General features: G+C 32.4%; 9 protein-coding genes across 9 annotated transcripts; 3 read left to right on the top strand and 6 right to left on the bottom strand.

The window, feature by feature from the left end:
• Positions 1 to 546: 546 nt before the first annotated feature.
• ELE39_000854 (ATP-binding cassette sub-family E member 1) lies at positions 547 to 2,403 on the top strand (the record flags this gene model as incomplete). The annotated part of the gene is made up of 1 exon (XM_067343894.1): positions 547 to 2,403. The coding sequence occupies one exon, from the start codon at positions 547 to 549 to the stop codon at positions 2,401 to 2,403; it is 1,857 nt and encodes a 618-aa protein (XP_067202613.1).
• Positions 2,404 to 3,488: 1,085 nt separating this feature from the next.
• Positions 3,489 to 5,876, bottom strand: ELE39_000853 (RING finger containing; the record flags this gene model as incomplete). The annotated part of the gene is made up of 1 exon (XM_067343893.1): positions 3,489 to 5,876. One exon carries the CDS (start codon positions 5,874 to 5,876, stop codon positions 3,489 to 3,491), a length of 2,388 nt encoding a protein of 795 aa, XP_067202612.1.
• A 177-nt stretch (positions 5,877 to 6,053) lies between these two features.
• ELE39_000852 (uncharacterized protein) lies at positions 6,054 to 6,209 on the bottom strand (the record flags this gene model as incomplete). The annotated part of the gene is made up of 1 exon (XM_067343892.1): positions 6,054 to 6,209. The coding sequence occupies one exon, from the start codon at positions 6,207 to 6,209 to the stop codon at positions 6,054 to 6,056; it is 156 nt and encodes a 51-aa protein (XP_067202611.1).
• Positions 6,210 to 8,073: 1,864 nt separating this feature from the next.
• Positions 8,074 to 9,627, top strand: ELE39_000850 (RING finger containing; the record flags this gene model as incomplete). The annotated part of the gene is made up of 1 exon (XM_067343890.1): positions 8,074 to 9,627. The coding sequence occupies one exon, from the start codon at positions 8,074 to 8,076 to the stop codon at positions 9,625 to 9,627; it is 1,554 nt and encodes a 517-aa protein (XP_067202609.1).
• A 241-nt stretch (positions 9,628 to 9,868) lies between these two features.
• Positions 9,869 to 11,314, bottom strand: ELE39_000849 (uncharacterized protein; the record flags this gene model as incomplete). The annotated part of the gene is made up of 1 exon (XM_067343889.1): positions 9,869 to 11,314. One exon carries the CDS (start codon positions 11,312 to 11,314, stop codon positions 9,869 to 9,871), a length of 1,446 nt encoding a protein of 481 aa, XP_067202608.1.
• A 995-nt stretch (positions 11,315 to 12,309) lies between these two features.
• ELE39_000848 (transmembrane) lies at positions 12,310 to 12,849 on the top strand (the record flags this gene model as incomplete). Its single annotated transcript, XM_067343888.1, has 1 exon — positions 12,310 to 12,849. One exon carries the CDS (start codon positions 12,310 to 12,312, stop codon positions 12,847 to 12,849), a length of 540 nt encoding a protein of 179 aa, XP_067202607.1.
• A 261-nt stretch (positions 12,850 to 13,110) lies between these two features.
• On the bottom strand, positions 13,111 to 14,004 carry ELE39_000847 (U2 snrnp-specific A; the record flags this gene model as incomplete). The annotated part of the gene is made up of 1 exon (XM_067343887.1): positions 13,111 to 14,004. One exon carries the CDS (start codon positions 14,002 to 14,004, stop codon positions 13,111 to 13,113), a length of 894 nt encoding a protein of 297 aa, XP_067202606.1.
• Positions 14,005 to 14,829: 825 nt separating this feature from the next.
• On the bottom strand, positions 14,830 to 16,029 carry ELE39_000846 (actin like ALP1; the record flags this gene model as incomplete). The annotated part of the gene is made up of 1 exon (XM_067343886.1): positions 14,830 to 16,029. One exon carries the CDS (start codon positions 16,027 to 16,029, stop codon positions 14,830 to 14,832), a length of 1,200 nt encoding a protein of 399 aa, XP_067202605.1.
• Positions 16,030 to 16,851: 822 nt separating this feature from the next.
• On the bottom strand, positions 16,852 to 17,424 carry ELE39_000845 (A20 and Znf AN1 domains; the record flags this gene model as incomplete). Its single annotated transcript, XM_067343885.1, has 1 exon — positions 16,852 to 17,424. One exon carries the CDS (start codon positions 17,422 to 17,424, stop codon positions 16,852 to 16,854), a length of 573 nt encoding a protein of 190 aa, XP_067202604.1.
• Positions 17,425 to 19,640: the final 2,216 nt, after the last annotated feature.

Genomic DNA, 19,640 nt, shown 5'->3' with positions numbered 1-19,640 from the left:
TGGTATGTACTTTTTTTATTACTACTTCCAGTTTCAGTTCCTAACTCTCATAGTTGGTCCCACCTCTATTCATCAAATTTCATCAGAGAAAAAAGTTCTTGAAGAAACTTGAGGAAGGGGTTTTAAATATAAATTTCAAGAAAATACTTATCCCTTTCCTCTTATTTGCATTCCAAAATGTGCAAAATTTTTAATTAAAAAGATTAATTAATATACAAAGATGTCAGAGTTCAATAGTTCCCGCCTAAACTAAATGGAAATTTTGACAGGGTGATTAAATATATGTAATATATATAATTTAATATTATAAATAGCAAATTAAATAAATAACAAAAAAGTAACTTGTTTAATATTTAATTAATTATTTAATTTTCATTTAATATTTAATCATATATATTATTATTACTTTGATCAACGACTTTTAAAAGTCAAAGTACTGATAAGTCAATACAAGAAGAGGGAAGAAGAAAGCTGAAATAGCTGAAAATATTTATATATATATATATTTATATATATATATATTATATTTATATATATAAAGGAATAATGCCACCAAAGAAAAGTACAAAGTCTGCTGGGGGGGACGAAAATGAGACTCGTCTGAGAATAGCAATAGTAGAAGCAGATAGATGTAAGCCTAAGAACTGCAGACAAGAATGTAAATCGTTCTGTCCAGTGGTAAGAACAGGGAAACTTTGCGTGGAGGTGGATTCTTCTAGTAAGATTGCTTCCATTTCAGAGCCTTTGTGTATTGGATGTGGTATTTGTGTCAAGAAATGTCCCTATTCTGCAATCACAATTATTAATTTGCCAAAGAATATGAGTAAAGATACAACACATAGATATGGTAAGAATAGTTTTAAACTGCATAGATTACCGGTACCTCGTCCAGGACAAGTTTTAGGACTGGTTGGAACTAACGGAATAGGAAAGAGTACAGCTTTACAGATTTTGAGTGGAAAGCTTCGTCCAAATCTTGGAGAATACACTAAGGAATTAGAATGGAAAGAAGTAATAGCCCATTTCAGAGGAAGTGAATTACAAACATACTTCAACAAGATGCAGAATGGCGAACTTAAGACAGTAATTAAACCACAATACGTGGATCACATTCCAAAAAGAGTTAAAGGTAGAGTTGGCGATATTATTTGTGCCAAAGATGAGAAGTCGATTGCAGAAACCCTAATAGATGAACTGGAACTAAGACATTTGCTGGATAGACAGGTTGGGGAACTTAGTGGTGGAGAACTACAGAGATTTGCTTTATGTGTAAGTACTTCAGTTGCTGCCATGGTTTATATGTATGATGAGCCAAGTAGTTATTTGGATATTAAGCAGAGAATTAACGCTGCTAAAGTTATTAGAAATGTACTTAATCATGAGAACTACGTAATTGTAGTCGAGCATGATCTCTCAGTCCTGGACTATCTATCAGATCTTATTTGTTGTTTATGGGGAAGTCCTGGTGTGTATGGAGTGGTAACTACTCCTTTTAGTGTTAGGGAAGGTATTAATATCTTTCTAGATGGCTTTGTCCCTACAGAGAATATGAGATTTAGAGAAGAAGGACTGAATTTCAAGATTGTGGATCAGGACGAAATTGCAATGCAAAGATCTAACTTTGTAAAGTATCCGGGATTCACAAAAACAATGGGTTCCTTCAAGCTTTCAGCTGAAGCTGGAGATTTTGGAAACTCTGAGATTATTGTTATGCTTGGACAAAATGGATGTGGTAAGACCACTTTCATAAAGATCTTGGCAGGTGTAAGCAAACCTGATGATTCTGATGTAATTGACAAAGATCATTACCAGATGCCAGAATTTAATGTCTCATACAAGCCACAAACTATATCGCCAAAATTTGAAGGCAGTGTTAGAGACTTATTCTTGATGAAGATTAGAGATTCTTTTATGGACGTCCAATTTACTTCAGAAGTTGTGAAACCATTTAACATTGAGAGAATTGCTGACCAACAAGTGAAACTCCTTTCTGGTGGAGAACTCCAAAGAGTTGCCTTAATTTTGGCTCTTGGTAAGAAAGCAGATATTTACCTTATTGATGAGCCGTCCGCTTACTTGGACTCTGAGCAAAGAATTACAGCATCGAAAATCATCAAGAGATTTATTCTCCACTCACAAAAAACCGCCTTTGTTGTTGAACATGACTTTATCATGGCTACATATCTTGCTGATCGTGTTATACTGTTTACTGGTACCCCCGGTATCGATTGTTGTGCTAATAGACCTGAAAACTTAGTGACTGGTATGAATAAATTCCTCAAAATCCTTGAAATCTCTTTCAGAAGAGACCCCATGAACTTTAGACCTAGAATCAACAAGCTCGATTCTGTCAAAGACAAGGAACAAAAGATGTCTGGAAACTACTTCCTCCTTGAAGAATAAACCCCCACGTCATACTTAATACAGTTCAAGCAACATTCTTAAATTTCTTTTTCTCTCCTTTCTTAATATAATAATTATTATATAATTATTAACGTCATTTTTTTCTTTACAAAAAAAACCCGCCCGAACTCCACAGACTTTTATATCGCAATACACTAGCGAAAAAATAATAGTAGTAATAATCGTAGACACACGCATGTACACAAGCTCCAAAAATTCTAAAGTTAATCCTAAATGGATCTGCTCTTGCCACTTTGAGCATACAAATTTGCCCTATTAATCTATATATTGTATACATTCCTCAAACATACCTATCTCTCACCCACTCCTTCCTTACCTTTACGATAATTTTCTCGACCATTTGCCTAAAATGCTCAATCTTCGTCCCCCGCCATTTACATTCACTCACTCATTCCTTTCCCTCTCGGTTCTAACTACAATCGTTTCACTATATATATACAAATCACTTACCGTCCTTTACTTCCCGCCCAAACAGTGCATGAACTTACATGCACCGACTAAAATCTCATTGTAAATTTTATATACCGGCACCACGCAATTGTATATTAATTACTTCCAAATTCTAAATTACGGCAACATTATTACCTTAGACCACCTCTTTCCTCCTTAAAGAGAAGATATATTAGAAAGGAATTTATTATTTAAATTTGCTCATGTTTTTTTTTTTTTAAATAATTGTTACAGGAAAAAATAGTAAAAGTTTCATTTATATGAATTTGGTAATATATAATTATTGTAAAATCGTAATGGTTCTCTCAGTATCGTTGTTTCTATTATTATATTATTAATATCGTTACTAATATTAATAATCATCATCATTTGTAATAACATCTCTGAATTCTTCGGAATCTTCTTCTTCTACAGTATTATAATCTTACCAAACCATCATTATTTATTGACATTATTAAGTTATAGCATGACTAATAGACACCATTCCACAAATATTATCTATTTTATCCATTTATCCAACCATCACTCCCTCTTTCCTACATCTTTAATGACACAATTCGTAGACTTTTGGATCTTTCCTAATAATAAAGTAGTGTATTTCCTCTACATTGATATCAAATAGAGCATATTACCATATCAGAATGGCTCTTTAACAATGTTGAGTTCCTCCAATCACTCAATATATCTTTCATGTTCAAACAAGGAGTTGTAATCATCCAACTTGGCATTTGCTTATCTTCACTTGCTTCAAAAAATCCAAATATCTCTGATATTCCAGTACTTAAACGAACATTTTCAGTGTTACATACTCCATTTGATGTTTTTAATGAATGAGATATAGCATCCTCGTAATTTAATAAAGTATTTCCAACACCCATGCCATTGAAAGTTCCATTACCAATACTTGAAACATTACAATTATTTCCATAAGTTGCTAATAAATACGGCAGCTGGTATTGATTCTGACTTTGAGTAGCACGATGATTATTTTGCTGAATATAATGATTATTTGCAGTATTATTGTTAGCATTCATTCCAGCACTAATATTACTGCTATTTCCTCCATTGTTAAAATTAATGGAGTAATTATCCAAACTATCAACCATAAATTGTTTCTGAAGCTCGAAATGAATATACTGGCCTTTATTTGACTTACCGTGATGCATCAATACCACACCATCAGTTGGAATTGATGGATTAAACAAACCACATGCAAATCCACGAGGATTATTCTCATCATAAATCGTACTCAATATACTTCCTGGTGAAATTATTCCCAAACCCATTGATGATACCATTCCCGGTCTTCCCCCTCGTTTTAAACAGCCTGTACAATTGCAATTAGATCCATGAAAAACCCTCGCTGGTCCAAGACTATTGTTGCTTACACCGTTACTGTTCCTCGTAGCTGTAGTAGTACTGCTGCTGTAACTTATATTACTGACGATACTACCAATACTGCTACTACTACTACCACTATTACTATTACTACTACTACTAATACTACTAATACTACTATTACTATTATTTAAATTAATATTACAGTTACTGCTGTTATTATTCATATGATTATTATCACTTAAAAAAATGCTCATATTTATATTGTGACCAATGGTATTATTACCAGCACCATTGTTAGAAATTGTTGAGTTAAAGTTTCCCCCGTACATGTAAGGATTAAATTCTTTGGCAGTTAGCGATGTCTGCATGCAATTGACCAACGGTAGGGCCTCTCCAATGGGCGCCAACCCCACATCAGGCAAAAATTCGCCACACGATGATTCTAAAGAATTTGGTATATTAGGTAATACTAAATCATTTTGATCAACAAAATTTTTGAGAGGAATGTACTGTTTATTACTAACTCCTCCGTAGCAAATTGAGCCAGCCGCTTTGTAGGGATCAAGTGTATTAAAATAGCTTGTGTATGTATTTTGTAATTCCTTGGAGTCATATAATGTATTTTGAGAAACGCAACCACTATTGTTATTATTGTTCTGGAGAATGCACCCATTATTTCTTACATATGTCTGCTTTTGCAAATAACACGAAAAGAATCCTTTTAATATTTTTTCTTTGGAGACTCCATTACATTCAAAAGCTTGAGCAATCAAATCATTTGAAACAATTTGAGAATTGATGTTATAATTAGTTGATTCATTTTGTTTACTACTAGTAACAGCATTGTTTGTACCATTACTAGTGGTAACTAATCCAAGTGAATTATTATTAAAACCTCCCAAATTTGATTCTTGTTTTGAATCCAAAGTTTTGTTATTGTCATCGACAGCATTAACTTCGGATTTTGGCTTAAATAAGACAATAAAAGGCTTTACCTTATTCCAATCCAACTCTATTTGACAAAAAGGACAATGAGCCTTAACATTATATCTTTGTTGAATCATTAGTGCGAGTCTGACACAATCATAGCATGCAATATGTTGACATACTTGAAATCTAGCCCTAGTTGATCTTGGCTTATATTGGCAACAAACGTGACAATAAATTACTCTGGATCTCTTCTTTTTAGAATCAGTGTTGTTATTTGATGGCATCCCACTATTACAGTTACTTAACCCAGATAACTGTGACTTTTCCTTGAAATCATTAGAAACACTTGTATTATTGACTAAAGTATTTCCTGAGCCCAAATTAACAACCCCATTTTCATTTAATCCTTCATTTTGCTTCATGTGACTTATATTTATATTCGATATTTGTTGAAATAACCCCAACGATGACTTGTTATTTTCGTCATCTTCCGTATGATACTTCATCTTTGCTGAAATGGAAGGAGAACTTCCAATAGACTTTGAAGCATTACTGATTAAAGGCTTAAAACGATTATCATCTTGATTCATCACATTATTAACTAGAATAAAATTATTATTTGTACCCGTAGTGTTGGACAAGACATTTGTTGCATTTTTCTTCCCATTTAAATAGTGATAATTATTTATCTTGTTCTGAGATAACCCACGTTTTTGTGCTTGCAAATTCATCCTATAATAATAGTTTTAAGACTTTAAACAAAATTTATTTGTCCCTTTATTTTTTTTATTAAAAGGTATCAAAATATATTATTCAATAATTTTCACTTTTATTAATCAACAGGACGTGTTTTATCAGTTCAATGACCTGATCTATTTCCTTTTTATCTTTTAATGCTTCATTCACATTCACCGTTGATCTAATACTTTGATAATATTTTGATTTTGATCTTTACTTTTAGATATCTTGTATCTTCCTCTATTTTCACAATGATTACCTTGTCCTCTAATTACTGTATAACGAACATCACAACCAGATAATGCAATATGCTCAGTTAAGGGCATCTTAAGTCAATAACTGAAGACAAAGCGTGTGTGTATGAGACAAATACATAATTTATGCAAAAAACATACCTTATGCAACCTCTGAAAAAAGTATATTATTACTTGTTGCATTAATTTTTTTTAAGTAATATCATCCATGTCTGCTTGATTTTTTTTTTATTACAAATTTTAATTTATAAAATCTATTTAATTATTTATATTTTATTTCAATTCTCATCTATCACAAACATTATGTGCAAAATGCATGTAGGGCGTGTGCATTTATCCACATTAAAAAATTGCATGCAATATGACAATTACTAATTTCTCTTTTTTTTTAATGACAAAAAATAGGATTAAAGTCGGGAGTTTTTTTTTAAAACTTTGGGTATTGTAAAAAAATTTAATTTGAAAACACATTTAAAAGTAAAATACTACTATTTGATTGAAATTTAATGTTTGATTTATTATCTTAATTTTCTGGATTCTCGTCATGCCTGCCCCTCATTTTTTTTCTTTGAAACATTACAACTAAAATTAACAATACTATATTAATAATAAAATTACTCAGATCTCCTCTATAACTTTAATGTTTTGTGATTATGTAAAATATTCACTAGTTTCAACCAAACCTTTAGATCAGAAACAATAATTTTTATCAATTTACATTAATCAAATATTAAGAAAAAAAAAATCAAAATTCTAAATTTTATTAATAAAACTCACAATACCACTTATTCATATTTATTAGACACGTGTCTATTACTCATTTCATTTTTTTAAAAAAAAATGTTTGCAAGCAAAATTCTATACCGGCATTGCAAATGAGGGGAAAATTTCCCATGCATTGCACGCAATAAAAAAAATTTCCATATATCCATGTAGACGATTTATCGCTTTTTACAATTAACATAAAATTATCAATTTAGCAATTAAATTAACAAATCAGAAATAAATTTCCTTCCAAAAATTTGGTTGAGGGAAATATTGAATACAAGACTAAAGTATGCTAATCAAGGGAACACACAAAAAAGTAGAGTATTATTAAGATTTTGGAATCAAAAAATCGAATTCTGCCTCTCATATGCAATGAAGTTCAAAACTGTATTCATCTGTACGTTTTATACAATTCATTTGAACCGGTAAAGCTTCTGGCAAGATGATTCGGATATAATGTGGGGAAATCTCTAGGATAATTGTGAATCATTAAGATTTGGGCGCCAGCAGTTAAAGCATGAAGTAAATAAAAATTAGTTATCTATCTAAAGATAAGCCAACATTAAAAAAACATGAAACTTGGCGGTGTATAGGATATCTGTGTGGTAGATCTTAATAACCATTACAAAAAACAGGTTTTTCTATTAATTTAAAAATAAAAAGCATATCATCAGTATTAAGTGAGTACTTGTTATCTCTTAACAACTTATAAATCGTTCAAGGATCATTAAAGCTGATTCTATTGGAACAAGGCTAGGAACTTAAATCAAATAGGTATTACTTGAAGAATATAAGTATTTCCGAGCTAACAAAGGTTTTAATATTTGACTTAAGAATTTGGAATAAAATCAATAAATAAATGTATATTAGCTGAAAATTATTGAATGCAAACCCTTTAACGTTATGAAGTAATTGCATTAAATAATTAATCATTACTTTGAAAGGTATATATTCACTGAAATTTTTGCAGGTTAAGTATTATTTAATGAAACTAGTATTTTGAAGAAAAAGAATATCCAAATAAGAAAAGAAAGGTAAAGCAGGTAAATAAAGGAAGATTTGATTTATGTATGTGTTATTTGCATGAAAATTATCACCGGTATAAATATAAATATATATAAATATATATATTTATATATTACAGAATTCAGGTTAAAACAAAGGTCAAATGAATTACTATGCCCCAGAAATACCGAACTATCCTTCGTACCCAAGAAATGGATTGTCTTCGGCATTAAACAACTCAAAGGGTACAAAGTTTTTGCAAAGCGTTTCCACAAGCAATAATTTGAATCAATATAATTCAGAACTTACAAGAAGCAGCAAGTACGCAAATTCTGACTATTCATTCAATTATAAAGTTAAGAAAAGCGATGCAAATATCAATTTCACTCAAAATACTGGTGAAGACAGATTTGAGGCTGATGAGCTTCATATCAATAATATTGGTGGAAATATTACTGCTACAGTTTATTCACTAATACCTGAATGGATAAATTATAGTTATGACATTATTCAATGTAAAAAATCTGAAAACGAGTATAACCCATTTGATATTCCCAATAAATACTTTGGCACTGGAGAAAATCATTATGATGGAAATATTGTCAATAAATCACAAGAAGAGTATGGTTCAGTTGGAAATAGGTTTGCTAATGGCATCAATACCATGAAAACTACTTATCACGGAAGCAATAGTAATAATAATAATAATTTTAATAATGGTAATAAGAGGCCAAGACACTTTTTCTGCTTTTCCTGTAATCAGTTTAAACCGAGAAGCACAAAAGCTAGGTTTAAAGTCTGCAAACATGTAAGTTGTTACCATTGTTTAAGAAAAGCTTTACATGTCGAGTATTGGGCAGCAAAGAATGATATTTGGGATAAGTGCAGGGCTGAGTGTCCGTTTTGTCATATTTCTCTTGATTGGACGAAGATGAAGCCTTATATTGTTTTATCTCTGGAGGCAAAACAATTTCCGCTAATGTCTCTTTGCGATGCCGAAGAGAGGCAGGGAGAAGCTTTTCAAGTAATTCAATCTTTTTTCCCCAGGGGAGTACCTTCACACATTATATATGGAAATAAGATTGACTTTTCTGTCAAACCAAAAGTAACTCAGATTCTCTTTGGTCATTATTTAGAGCTTATAAATAGCCTGGGTTCTTATGAACAGTTCTTCCAGACAAAAGGAGAGAGTCTTTTCTGCTTGAACTCAACTAATAAATTCTTAGAACTTGAAAATCTTAACTTAAGTGATTTTAAGAAGAATGATGGGCTTAAATCTTTCAACCTAAGTAAAAATAGTAATGCAAGTCAATGTATGCTCAATAACAGTGGAAGCAACATTACAAACAAGTTTGAAGTTCATTCTCAGTCCAATACAGAGTCAAATTATTACTCCTATGCTACAAGCTGTACAAGTGCCTCCACCACTACCACAAGAACATCTACTGCAACCAACACTTCCACTACTGCAACTATTAATACTACAACCGCTCCCTCATGCAATACCACAGCTGCCCGTGCTAATATTGCTACTTCTGTCTCAAGCACTTTAGAGAGCGAAGGAGAAGTTAACACGGAATATGAAGCAGAAACAGAAACAGAAGAAGGGAAAAGGGAGGGCGAACAGGATGGAAATGTTGCTTGGACCCGAAACTACGACATTTATCCTGATATTTTTGTTTCTTGGAGGAGAAGTGTGCTTTACCCTCTAGTTTGAGATCTTTTTTGGATTGTTCAATTAGAGAAAAGGTGGGAGCTCCGCATTTCACCAAAATTTCTAATGATACTCCTTTATGTTAGTATTAACTTAATATCTCGTTTATAACTACCGAAGCCGTTATCTCTTATCATAGATTGCACAAAAATTTTAAATGTAAACTTAAATAGCTAGTATCTCTACTACTTGGTACTGCATACATGCATACGTGTAAATTTGGGATTAAAATAAGTTAACTAAATTAAAAACTGTTTTCATCCTTATTCCCATACCCTTTACAGACAATAAACACAACAGTTGCAGCAAGTATAGAGGTACCTACAAGAATGGAAGCACCAACAATGGCTTTAGCTGTTGCACTCCATTTACTTGCAGGCTCCTTATTGACTTGTTTAATGTCTTCATTGTCATCGTGATGGTGTCGAGTTTCATGATCTTGATCTAAGCCGCTTTCCATGGCTCCTCTTAGAGATGAGAAGTTTAGTTCAGTTTCCTTGGGCTTATCTTCAATTTCTGCATTTTCTATCTTATTAATTCGTGAAAATCTTTGGTTTTCTTTAATACTATCTTCAATTAGTCCATCATCAATAATGTTTTCATCAGAGAATGTTTGTTCTTGTTGAATATTTTCGGTTTGTAAGATGTCTTGATCTTGAAGTTTAGGCTTGATGCTGTATTCATCCTCGAAACTTTGAGTTAATTGACTAGAATTCATCGAGTCTTCAGCAGCAGATGAGTCAAATGACTGGCTCTGTGGATCCAAAATTTCATCACTAACATTTTCTTTATACTTGTCCTGCTTTGCATATTCAATATCCTTTGCAATTTCAGAGTTTGTGATTTTATTTGCAGCATCCTCCTCTTTCTCAATAAACTCTTTAAATCTTTTATTCTCAGCTTCTTTCTCAGCTAAAGTTACGGAATCTTCAATAACCTCAACGCCATCTACAAATCCTTCTCTCTCTGCCAAAGTAGTTACCCTGAAGAAATTCTTCATAGTGTCAACAGTTTGCTGATCTCTGTGACGAATTGCAATATCAATAGGCTTTTGACCATTTGAATTAACGGATTCCAACATTTCAGCAACAACATTTGACTTAAACATAATTCCAAGAACATAATGTACCAGTTCATCATTTTCTGACATTGCAGCCAAGTGAGCTAAATTATTGCCTTCTGTATCTAATAACTTATTAAGCCTTGCTCCAACCCAAAATTTTTGAGATAGAGTGTGAGAAAGGGCCTGTACTAGGCCATGCTCAACCATTTTTTGAAGGATTGTTCTTCCTTTATTATCCACAGAACAAGTTAATATACTAATATATGTTCCAGGCTCAAGTCCTGAAACATTTGACATTGTTCCCTGAAGACTATCCATTGCTGCAATTAACTCCTTTTCCGCATTTTCCTGTAACATACTATGAGGTAATGCTAGCTGGTAAATAATGTTTCTAACACTCATTAGAACATAATTGTTTGGGTATTTGGTTGCAAGCCATCCTAAAATGGTCGAACATTTTTGTCTAGACTCTGGTGGAATATGAAAAATGTCTACCAATGCAAAAACTGGAAGCTTTTCAGAGTTATCATTAGATTCTACCGATACCACTCCAATACTAAAAACCAGTAATAGTAACAGTATCAAGAAGTTGAAAGGTGGACTTTTAAATATTTTCATAGATGCCATTTTTTCTGGCAAAACCTATATATACCAAACTTTTTTTTTAGCCTTATAATACTTATTTTTCTGATTATATGTTGCAATAAATCTGAATTGGCTTTTAATTTTGCTTTTTTTCAAAGTGTGTAATTATTCAGCTAAAATCTTACCTTAAATTTTTGCACCCATACCAAATTGGAAAAAAAAAAATCATTCGGGTGAATTTTTTCAATTATAAAATCACATTTTTTTTAATTTCAAGCACACACTGGCTTTATACCCACGATAATTAATTTCTTTATTGCAATTTTAATTTCTAAATATATTCTGAAACTTTGAAGAGCAAGTAATTTTGAAACTTGAACAAAAATTTCCGTTTCACTTCTCTCAATAATTTACTACTAAGTTCGGAACTCAAATTTTACCTTTAATTCTTGGGTATTTTTGTTAATTTTTCCAAAAATAATAATAATAATAATTTTTAGTTAATTAACTCTAACTGACCTGCTTTGTTGTTCTGCCATGTGCATGTAATTTTACTGTCATTTATTTGCCACGTAAGATTGCATGCAATAATAAAATTGACACGTAATGGAAATTTATTTTGAAATAAATTTGTATTACTTGTCGGAATAAATTACAGTAAAATTATATGCAGAGAGATAAAACTATAATATTGGTAGAGTTCAATTAGATGAAAGAATTTTGATTTAGGAAAAAAATTTGTTTTTTTCAAAGCAAGAAAAAGTGGGAATACTTAGTGTACGAGCAAGTAAATATGAAATAAAGGAATTAAAACTTCAGCTTGATCTAAAGTAATATATATTTATATTATCAAGCAAAATTGAAATATTTATTAATAGATAATTTTTGAGCCAGGCAATTAATTGAAATGGGGGAAAGAAAAGTTGGATTTTCCACAGCGGCAAAGAGCAAACTAAGTTTGAGGAAAAAAACCACAAGTTAACAAATCTAGCATATTTATATGCATAAAGAATTAATGAAGGAGAAGAGGTGAAGACATGGATAATGACAGAAGCATTTCAGTGAGCTACATGGGTTTGGGTGCAGACTCCCCAACATCAAAAGAGTCCAGTTCCTCAAAGTTGGAGTACATCATAGAATTAGTTATATATTCCCAGCTTGTAATTTCACTCTTTCTATGTGTTGGGAGAACAGACTATAACTTTACGTTGTATTTATTGGGATATGGGGTATTTTGTGTGGAAATGCCTCCTCTGGATGTAAATGGATTAATTAGGAAGATCACAGGTATTAGAAGGTTTTTAATGTTAATCATACTTGCAACAGTTATTGAGGCAATTTGGCTTTCCTTTGCAGTTTCTGCATGGCTATGTCCAAATAGCCAAAGCCCTGATGTCTGTTTTGTTGAGGACTTTCAAATGAATTGGGAATCTAAGTTACACCAATACATTATTTGGGGATCTAGTGTAAACTTCATCCTCAAATTAGTTTTGGGAACTCTTTGCTGGATGTGGATTGACAAAGAAAGAACGAAACTCGAGGCTATTTCACTGAAGCCATTGATTTTCTTCTGGTAAATACTCTGAATTTTCGAATGAATGCTTCCAGACAAGTACATTTTGTGTACTGGTAACGATATTAAAGTCAAAAGGCCAAATAATCAACGAGGGCTACATCTTCTACTAAGCTATATAAATAGATTTTATGAGTATTAGAAAAACAAAAGGAAAAATAATTCGTTCTTGAATTCGGTTAATTTAATTAATATAGAAACCCTTGAAAATGGTACTTATATCTTAATTCCTCAACTATTTCAATTCAAACTACTGAGCTAGTGGTTACTCATTATCCTCATCCTCATCATCATCCTGTTCAATTCTTTGCTTTTTGGAACTGCTTGCTTGAATTTCATCATCATCTTCTTCTTCTTCGTCCTCATCTTCATCCTCAAAATCTTCAGCTCCATCAAGATCTACATCTCCTGGCTCGAAATCATCCTCATCATCATCGTCTTCGAGATCATTTTCATAGAATTGCTTAAGATCTACTTGTCCTACATCCTCGTCATCCTCATCGTCGAATTCGTCCTCATCATCGTCAGGTAATCCATGGCTGGCAGCATGTATGCTGGTTTCTTCTTCGTCACCTCCTTCGGTATCGTCATCTATTATTTCAACCTCCTCATCATCATAACCGTAGTCCTCAACTTCCTTTCCTTCTTTATTCATTTCGTCTAAAATCTGTAAATTGGGCAGGGTCTCAAAAACTATCGATCTATAGGATTCTGAGTTCTTCTCAGCTATAGGATTAAGCAAAAGTGAGAGAGTCTCTAACTTAGGAAGTTCCTTCAGCACTATTAGCTCCGAAAAGTCTCTTATCTTATTTCCTCCTAGCAATAAACAACGGAGGTTCTTATAATTCCGTAAAATATCAAGCCCACCAGAAATATGGTTGTCCTGAATCTCTAAAACTTTCAAGTTCTCAAGTAAAGGAAAGTTGTCCAACCTCTGAAGACCTGTTGCGTTTAAACTTAAATATTGTAGCTCTGAAAATCTACCAAGAAATTCACTATCTTGCTGTGTTAACTCTCTAAGTTTTACTCCGTCCAAAACTAACTCTTTGACCTCTGAGTAGTCTATGCTATTTATATTGCTATCCTGAGTATTTGGAACTTCTTCGTCCGGTAAAACCAAATCCTGCTTTCTAAGACGATTCCTTATTGAAGCTTCCATTTTCTTCCACCAACTTGGCCCCACCATTTAGGATGTAGCTTAAGGGGGGTCTGGCGCGCAATCTTCTACACTTAAATATACCTTTACTATATTCTGGTACATATTTTATCTATACTCCAACTAGTAAGATTTTGGCGGCAAACTGGCCCATACTTTACCGCCTTGATTATTTTTTATGTGGGTAATAATAATATTCCAAGACTACGAATTAAAATGAGAGATAAATAACAAACAACACCTATATGTTTAAATTATGCTCTAATACTACTGTTAAATTTTCTATTTCATCTACTAATTTCCCTCGTATTTTTTCATATCAACAAAACGCTAGCTTTTCAATACATTATAAATCGATTCAATGAACAGCTACATCAAAAAAGAAAAGTTAATACATAAATGAAACTGAAAAAGGTGTGGATACTCTGGAATCACTACAATATTAATAATCTATCAAGTTAAATACTTCTTATCAATGCTAGTGTCTAATCACAGGATGTTGGGTGAGCACTGATTATAAATGTATACTCAATGTTTATTTATTAATGTATATTGTGTACGCTAAGAATCTTACGCTTTGTATGTATGCATGCAACAGCAAATGAAACCGTTTCGGCTGGAACATGCCACATGAATCATTTTTTCGAATAACAGTGTGGAGTCACTGACTACTGAAAAGAAATAAAGTGAGGCTAATCTGAACATATTATGATCATCTTAGCTAACCCCCATAAGATTTGTGTTTTTCCTTTAAGACTAGAAACTGTTACACGGACTTCAAATTCAACATTTTGTAATAGTTGCTTTATATTATTACTTCCCATTGAATTACTTGGCCATAGAGCTGAAGAAAGGTTGTTTCTTGATACAAATATTGACTCCTTCTTCTAAGTACTCATCTCTTGTTATCCAAAGATTTTCTTGGTAATCCCTTAAAGCGCTAAACAACTGAGCTCCTTTCCAAATGGCGTAGTTGCGGTCGTCAGCAGGAGTAACTCTAATGTTACTCTTAGCCTGGGAAGGACAAATATACATTAACTCTTCCTCTAATCTCTCTTCAATACCTGTTGTAAGTGATGTCCCTCCGCTAAGTAATATAGAACCCATGAGTGTTTTTCTAACTTCCATAGGAGAGTTCATAATAGATTCCATTACTAATTCATGAACTGGCTGTACATCTCTCATTATAAGCTTTGGGTCAAAAATAACTTCAGGAGCATAGAACCTCTCCTTGTCAATTTCAATCTTATTTGTATGTTCGTCATGAAGTGTTAATCCATCAGGTAAAGTATATACCTCACTAATCTCTTCTTCAGGACGCTCATTTTCTGCTGCAGGGTCCTTTGCAATGTAACACAAAGTTTCTTTGATAATTCTTACATGTTCTAAGTCATCCCTGGTTGTTGCAATATAACCCCTGTCAGATAAGAGCCTTTGTAAATACATTGTAATTTCTTGTCCACCAATATCTGCCCTCCTAAGAGAGCTGGAATCACAGTAACCGTCATATACTGGGACAACTTGTGTAACTCCTTCTCCAATGTCACAAGCAACTCCTGTTGTTCTACCTGCACTATATAATGCCATTAGTCCCTGTAAAGCTATATTCAAGCTTTGGGTCTGAAACATCTCAAACATTAGTTCTGTAATCTTTTCTTCGTGTCTATTACTACATAAAGGAGGCTTTGTAATAATTACTGAGCTGTCAATAGGATCAATGTCCAGACCTCTATAGAAGAGATAATTCAATAGCTCTTCAAATTTTGTCCAGTCATCAATATGGCCATGATCAATTGGAAATGTTAGAGATAGTTTCTTTCTTTGTGCTATTGCTTCTTCTCCTACAAAAATCGGGTTATTATCCTCATCTTCTGGAATATATCTTGATCTATATTGGCCTACCATTGATGGAAAAATACATGTTGGGCTCTTATCACTATCAGTTCCTGCCTTCATATAAGCCGATCCACAGTCAATTACTATGCATTGTTCTCCATTTCCGGCTTGATCTCCTGAGAAAGACGGCATTTTCTTCTTTCAAATAGAATTAAAATTTGGCCAAACAATTACTTTTTTACTTAAAACAGCTATTTTTGACTAATTCTTTGGAATTCCTGAAAAAAATGAGCTTAGATTATGTTCGATTCTTTATTCTCTATATAAATCAACAAATTAGCACCTGTTTGCTTAATCTTAAATTATTAACTGACGCTCTGAAGAAAAAATAAAGAATCCAAATTTCTTTTCCTAAGCTTAATACCTTTTAATTCCCCTCTCCAAATCGCTCAAATTTACTTAATTTTCAGAATTCCAACTTTTATTCTTTCTTTTCCTCTTTCCTTTTCTAGGTCAATCTTGACCCAACTCATCTTATTAACCAAGATAATTACATGCACACATGGCGCCATATGTGGCGCCTAAATGGTTTTAGTATTTAATTACATGCAATAAGTGGAAATAATAGGGAGAGTTTAAATTTTTTATCTGAATAATTGATGCTCGAATTTTACTTCTCTTTTCAGAAATTCTAAATATGAGATTTTATGAATCAAATCCACAAACATAGTATCTTAGGTTAAGCAATTAGAGAGTTGGCCGAGCCCAAAGATACACGAGGGGGAATTGATCGGTAGAGAGTAGAGAAGCTCAAACAAGTAGAAAACTAGATAACAATTAATTTAAATGAAAATTAGGTTGAAAACTAGTAATAAATATGAGAAAAATGTGCAAATAAAAAGACATTGCTTTTCTTATTTTAGTTCTCCAAATTCTTGATTTAGAGAAAACAATGTTCTGGGCATTCTTTATATTATAATTTCGATTAGAAACATGCTAATAAAAATATTAGAATCAAATTCTTTGGATTTTGTCAGCAATAACTGCCTGGTTAGTTTTTCTAAGCTGCTCCCTTTCGAATGTCTTGTAATCAAAGGTACAATCATGAGCGTCTGCATATCTGTGAGTACTACAGAAGTTAAAACCACATCTACAGTTGAATCCATAAATCCCAACTTTTTTATTACAATGGTAGCATCTTCCTGGAACTGAAGGCTTTTCAGTGAGTGAAGATGATGGAGCTGAAGATACTGATTCCGTAATCAAGTTCTGGGACTCTTTCTCCTTTATTGTATCTATAGAAATATTTTCTTGCTCAATGAGTGCAGGGTTGCTTGATTCCTGGTTGAGGTCTTTTGAAGCCTCCAAGAAGCTACAATCGGCATTTCTTGAGGGAATCGTTGAATCGCTACTCTGAGGACTATTTACTGAGTTCTGATTACTGACGCTGTTTCCTGAAATACTATCTTTATAACATTTGCTACAGAGGTTATTTGTTGTTGGATTTCCATAAAAGCCACAGTTATTTAAACATAATGAAGGAGAATGGGCTGGACTAGATGAGACTGGAGGTGTATTTGAATCCATTATGAATATTACCAATTTATGTATTCAAAAAATCTATACTTGTTGTTAATTTAAATGCTTTTTTAATTTATCTCGATTGAAAAAAGAATATTTTTATATTTAAGTTGAAAGTTGTATACTGCCTGGCAAATACTTGAATTATTTCCAATTGTTTCTAAATTGTTATAAAAAATGCTTCAAATAAGTTTATATCAAACTAATCTACTTCCAATTATCTTTGAATTAATCTCAATTTTTTTTAATTTTTTTTTTTTAATATTTCCTTTAATTCCGGAAAATGTGAAAAGTCCAAAAAGGGGAATATTTTTCTTCCGTTTATTCAGAGAGGATTGTACCGCCTAAATATCAAACCCGACAAGCCATGCAGGTGGAGAAACTTGCGAGGGTAAAAATAATTATATACGTAAATATTTTTCCCAAACTTGAAAATACATGAATAATTTATATTAAATAATTTTAAAAGGGTATATAATATCAAATGCTGAATCGCCTATCACAAAGATTTTAATTTCCAGGGCAAGCACAAATTTAGTCAACAATTTGTATCCGCACAAATTTCTGTATTAATTTTAGTGTGTAATTATAATGAAACTACTTTGTTTATGAGGGGGGCAAATAAATCACATGTACAGTATTAACACTAATTTTAACAATTACTGTTTTTTTCTGAATTAAAAATTTTCCATTTCCTATTTTCTTTTTTGGCAAATACTGCCGACGATCCTTATTAAAAATTTTACAAAAATATTTTAAAAGTCTAGAACTTATAACTAGCCACAATATTATTTAACGTTTTATACTACCTTTGTCTTCATTATTGGAAAAAGAGGTTTATGCAGAGAAAAATTATATTATTAATGGAAAAACCCTGAGTAGTAATGGCTCTAGTTTGTCAATTTAGACTATCCGTATTTACTTTTAACTTCTAGTATTTATTTGCAAAACGTAAACACAAGAGACAAGGCGGGAAGCATTCCCATAGACATGGTAAAAACGCTGTCTATGGGGATCGAACCCATGACCACCAGCTTAAAAGGCTGGCGCTCTACCGTGCTGAGCTAAGACAGCCCACGTGAGTGAGCGAAGGTAAATTATAAGTTATTCTTAATTGAAAGTAAAATGTAAATTTGATTAGGAATCTTTTAAATATTCTGAATAGGTATCCAATGAATGATATCAACACAATAGTTATATTCACAGATTTTTGTATTAATTTGATGCTTTGTAATCTTTAGTGAGTGTACTCTGGGGTGTGTTGTATTATTACTTTGGCTTTGCTAACAATGAATAGTATTTGAAAAATCTAAGCTAGTCTACAGATCCTTTAAAAAAAAAAAAAAATAGCGCGACTTCAGACAAAAAAGTTTGAATTTTCTTCAGAAGTTTTTGTTGGATACTATGACTTTAGGAGCAAGCCCTCATTAAGGCCCAACTTCTAAATTCACATTTAACCATAACTAGTTTACTAATTTAGGTGGAACAATAATGATAATTATGATGCGATAGTTACAATGTAATTTATAAATTAGCAGTATTGCTTTTGCATAAGGAGTCAAAAAAAACAATATCCACCAGCAATTCTGGAAATAATAGTCCGAATACCGGTTTACATGCAAATAACGGCTATTTCATGCAGAGTGGACAGATGCAAATGCCGGTAAGTAAAATAAGCTGACAAAATTTGATAGATTTCCCAGCTTAGACTAATTAATATAGCTTTTTGTATAAATAGAAACAATCATACCAAATGAGGTTTTTTTTAGAAGAAAAACTTAGAGAATAATCAAACTAAGATCAAGAGTCTATCAGAAAAGAACAAATTGATAGTCTTAACTAGAATCCTATACTTTACGTCAAAGTAAACTTTAGTAATTCAAATTTAAAGTTGTGGCACAACAATAAATTTTTTAAAAACTGATCATTTAGGCGGGCAAGCCACGGAGGAAAAGTTTAATATACAAGAAAATAGCCAAGTTACTTCGGAAAAGTAGAAGAAAATAAAGAATTGAAAGGACAAATTTCGGGATTAAGTTGAAAGTATTAATAGAAGATTGAAGATAAGCACGTAGACTTTCTTTGAGGGAGTCACTTCTGAAATTTTTTTAAACAGTTTGGAAGATAAGAAGAAGCTAAATAGCTAAAGGTACAGAGGGCCTTTAAAACATTAGTATATGGATAGAGAGGCTCAAATAAGGTTTAGCTGAATGAGAGAGTTA

The sequence above is a fragment of the Cryptosporidium sp. chipmunk genotype I genome (assembly GCF_004936735.1).
Source record: "Cryptosporidium sp. chipmunk genotype I strain 37763 chromosome Unknown contig_14, whole genome shotgun sequence".
Taxonomy (NCBI): Eukaryota; Apicomplexa; class Conoidasida; order Eucoccidiorida; family Cryptosporidiidae; genus Cryptosporidium; species Cryptosporidium sp. chipmunk genotype I.
Note: the sequence above shows the minus strand (reverse complement) of the source record. Positions and strands in the feature narration are given on the sequence as shown.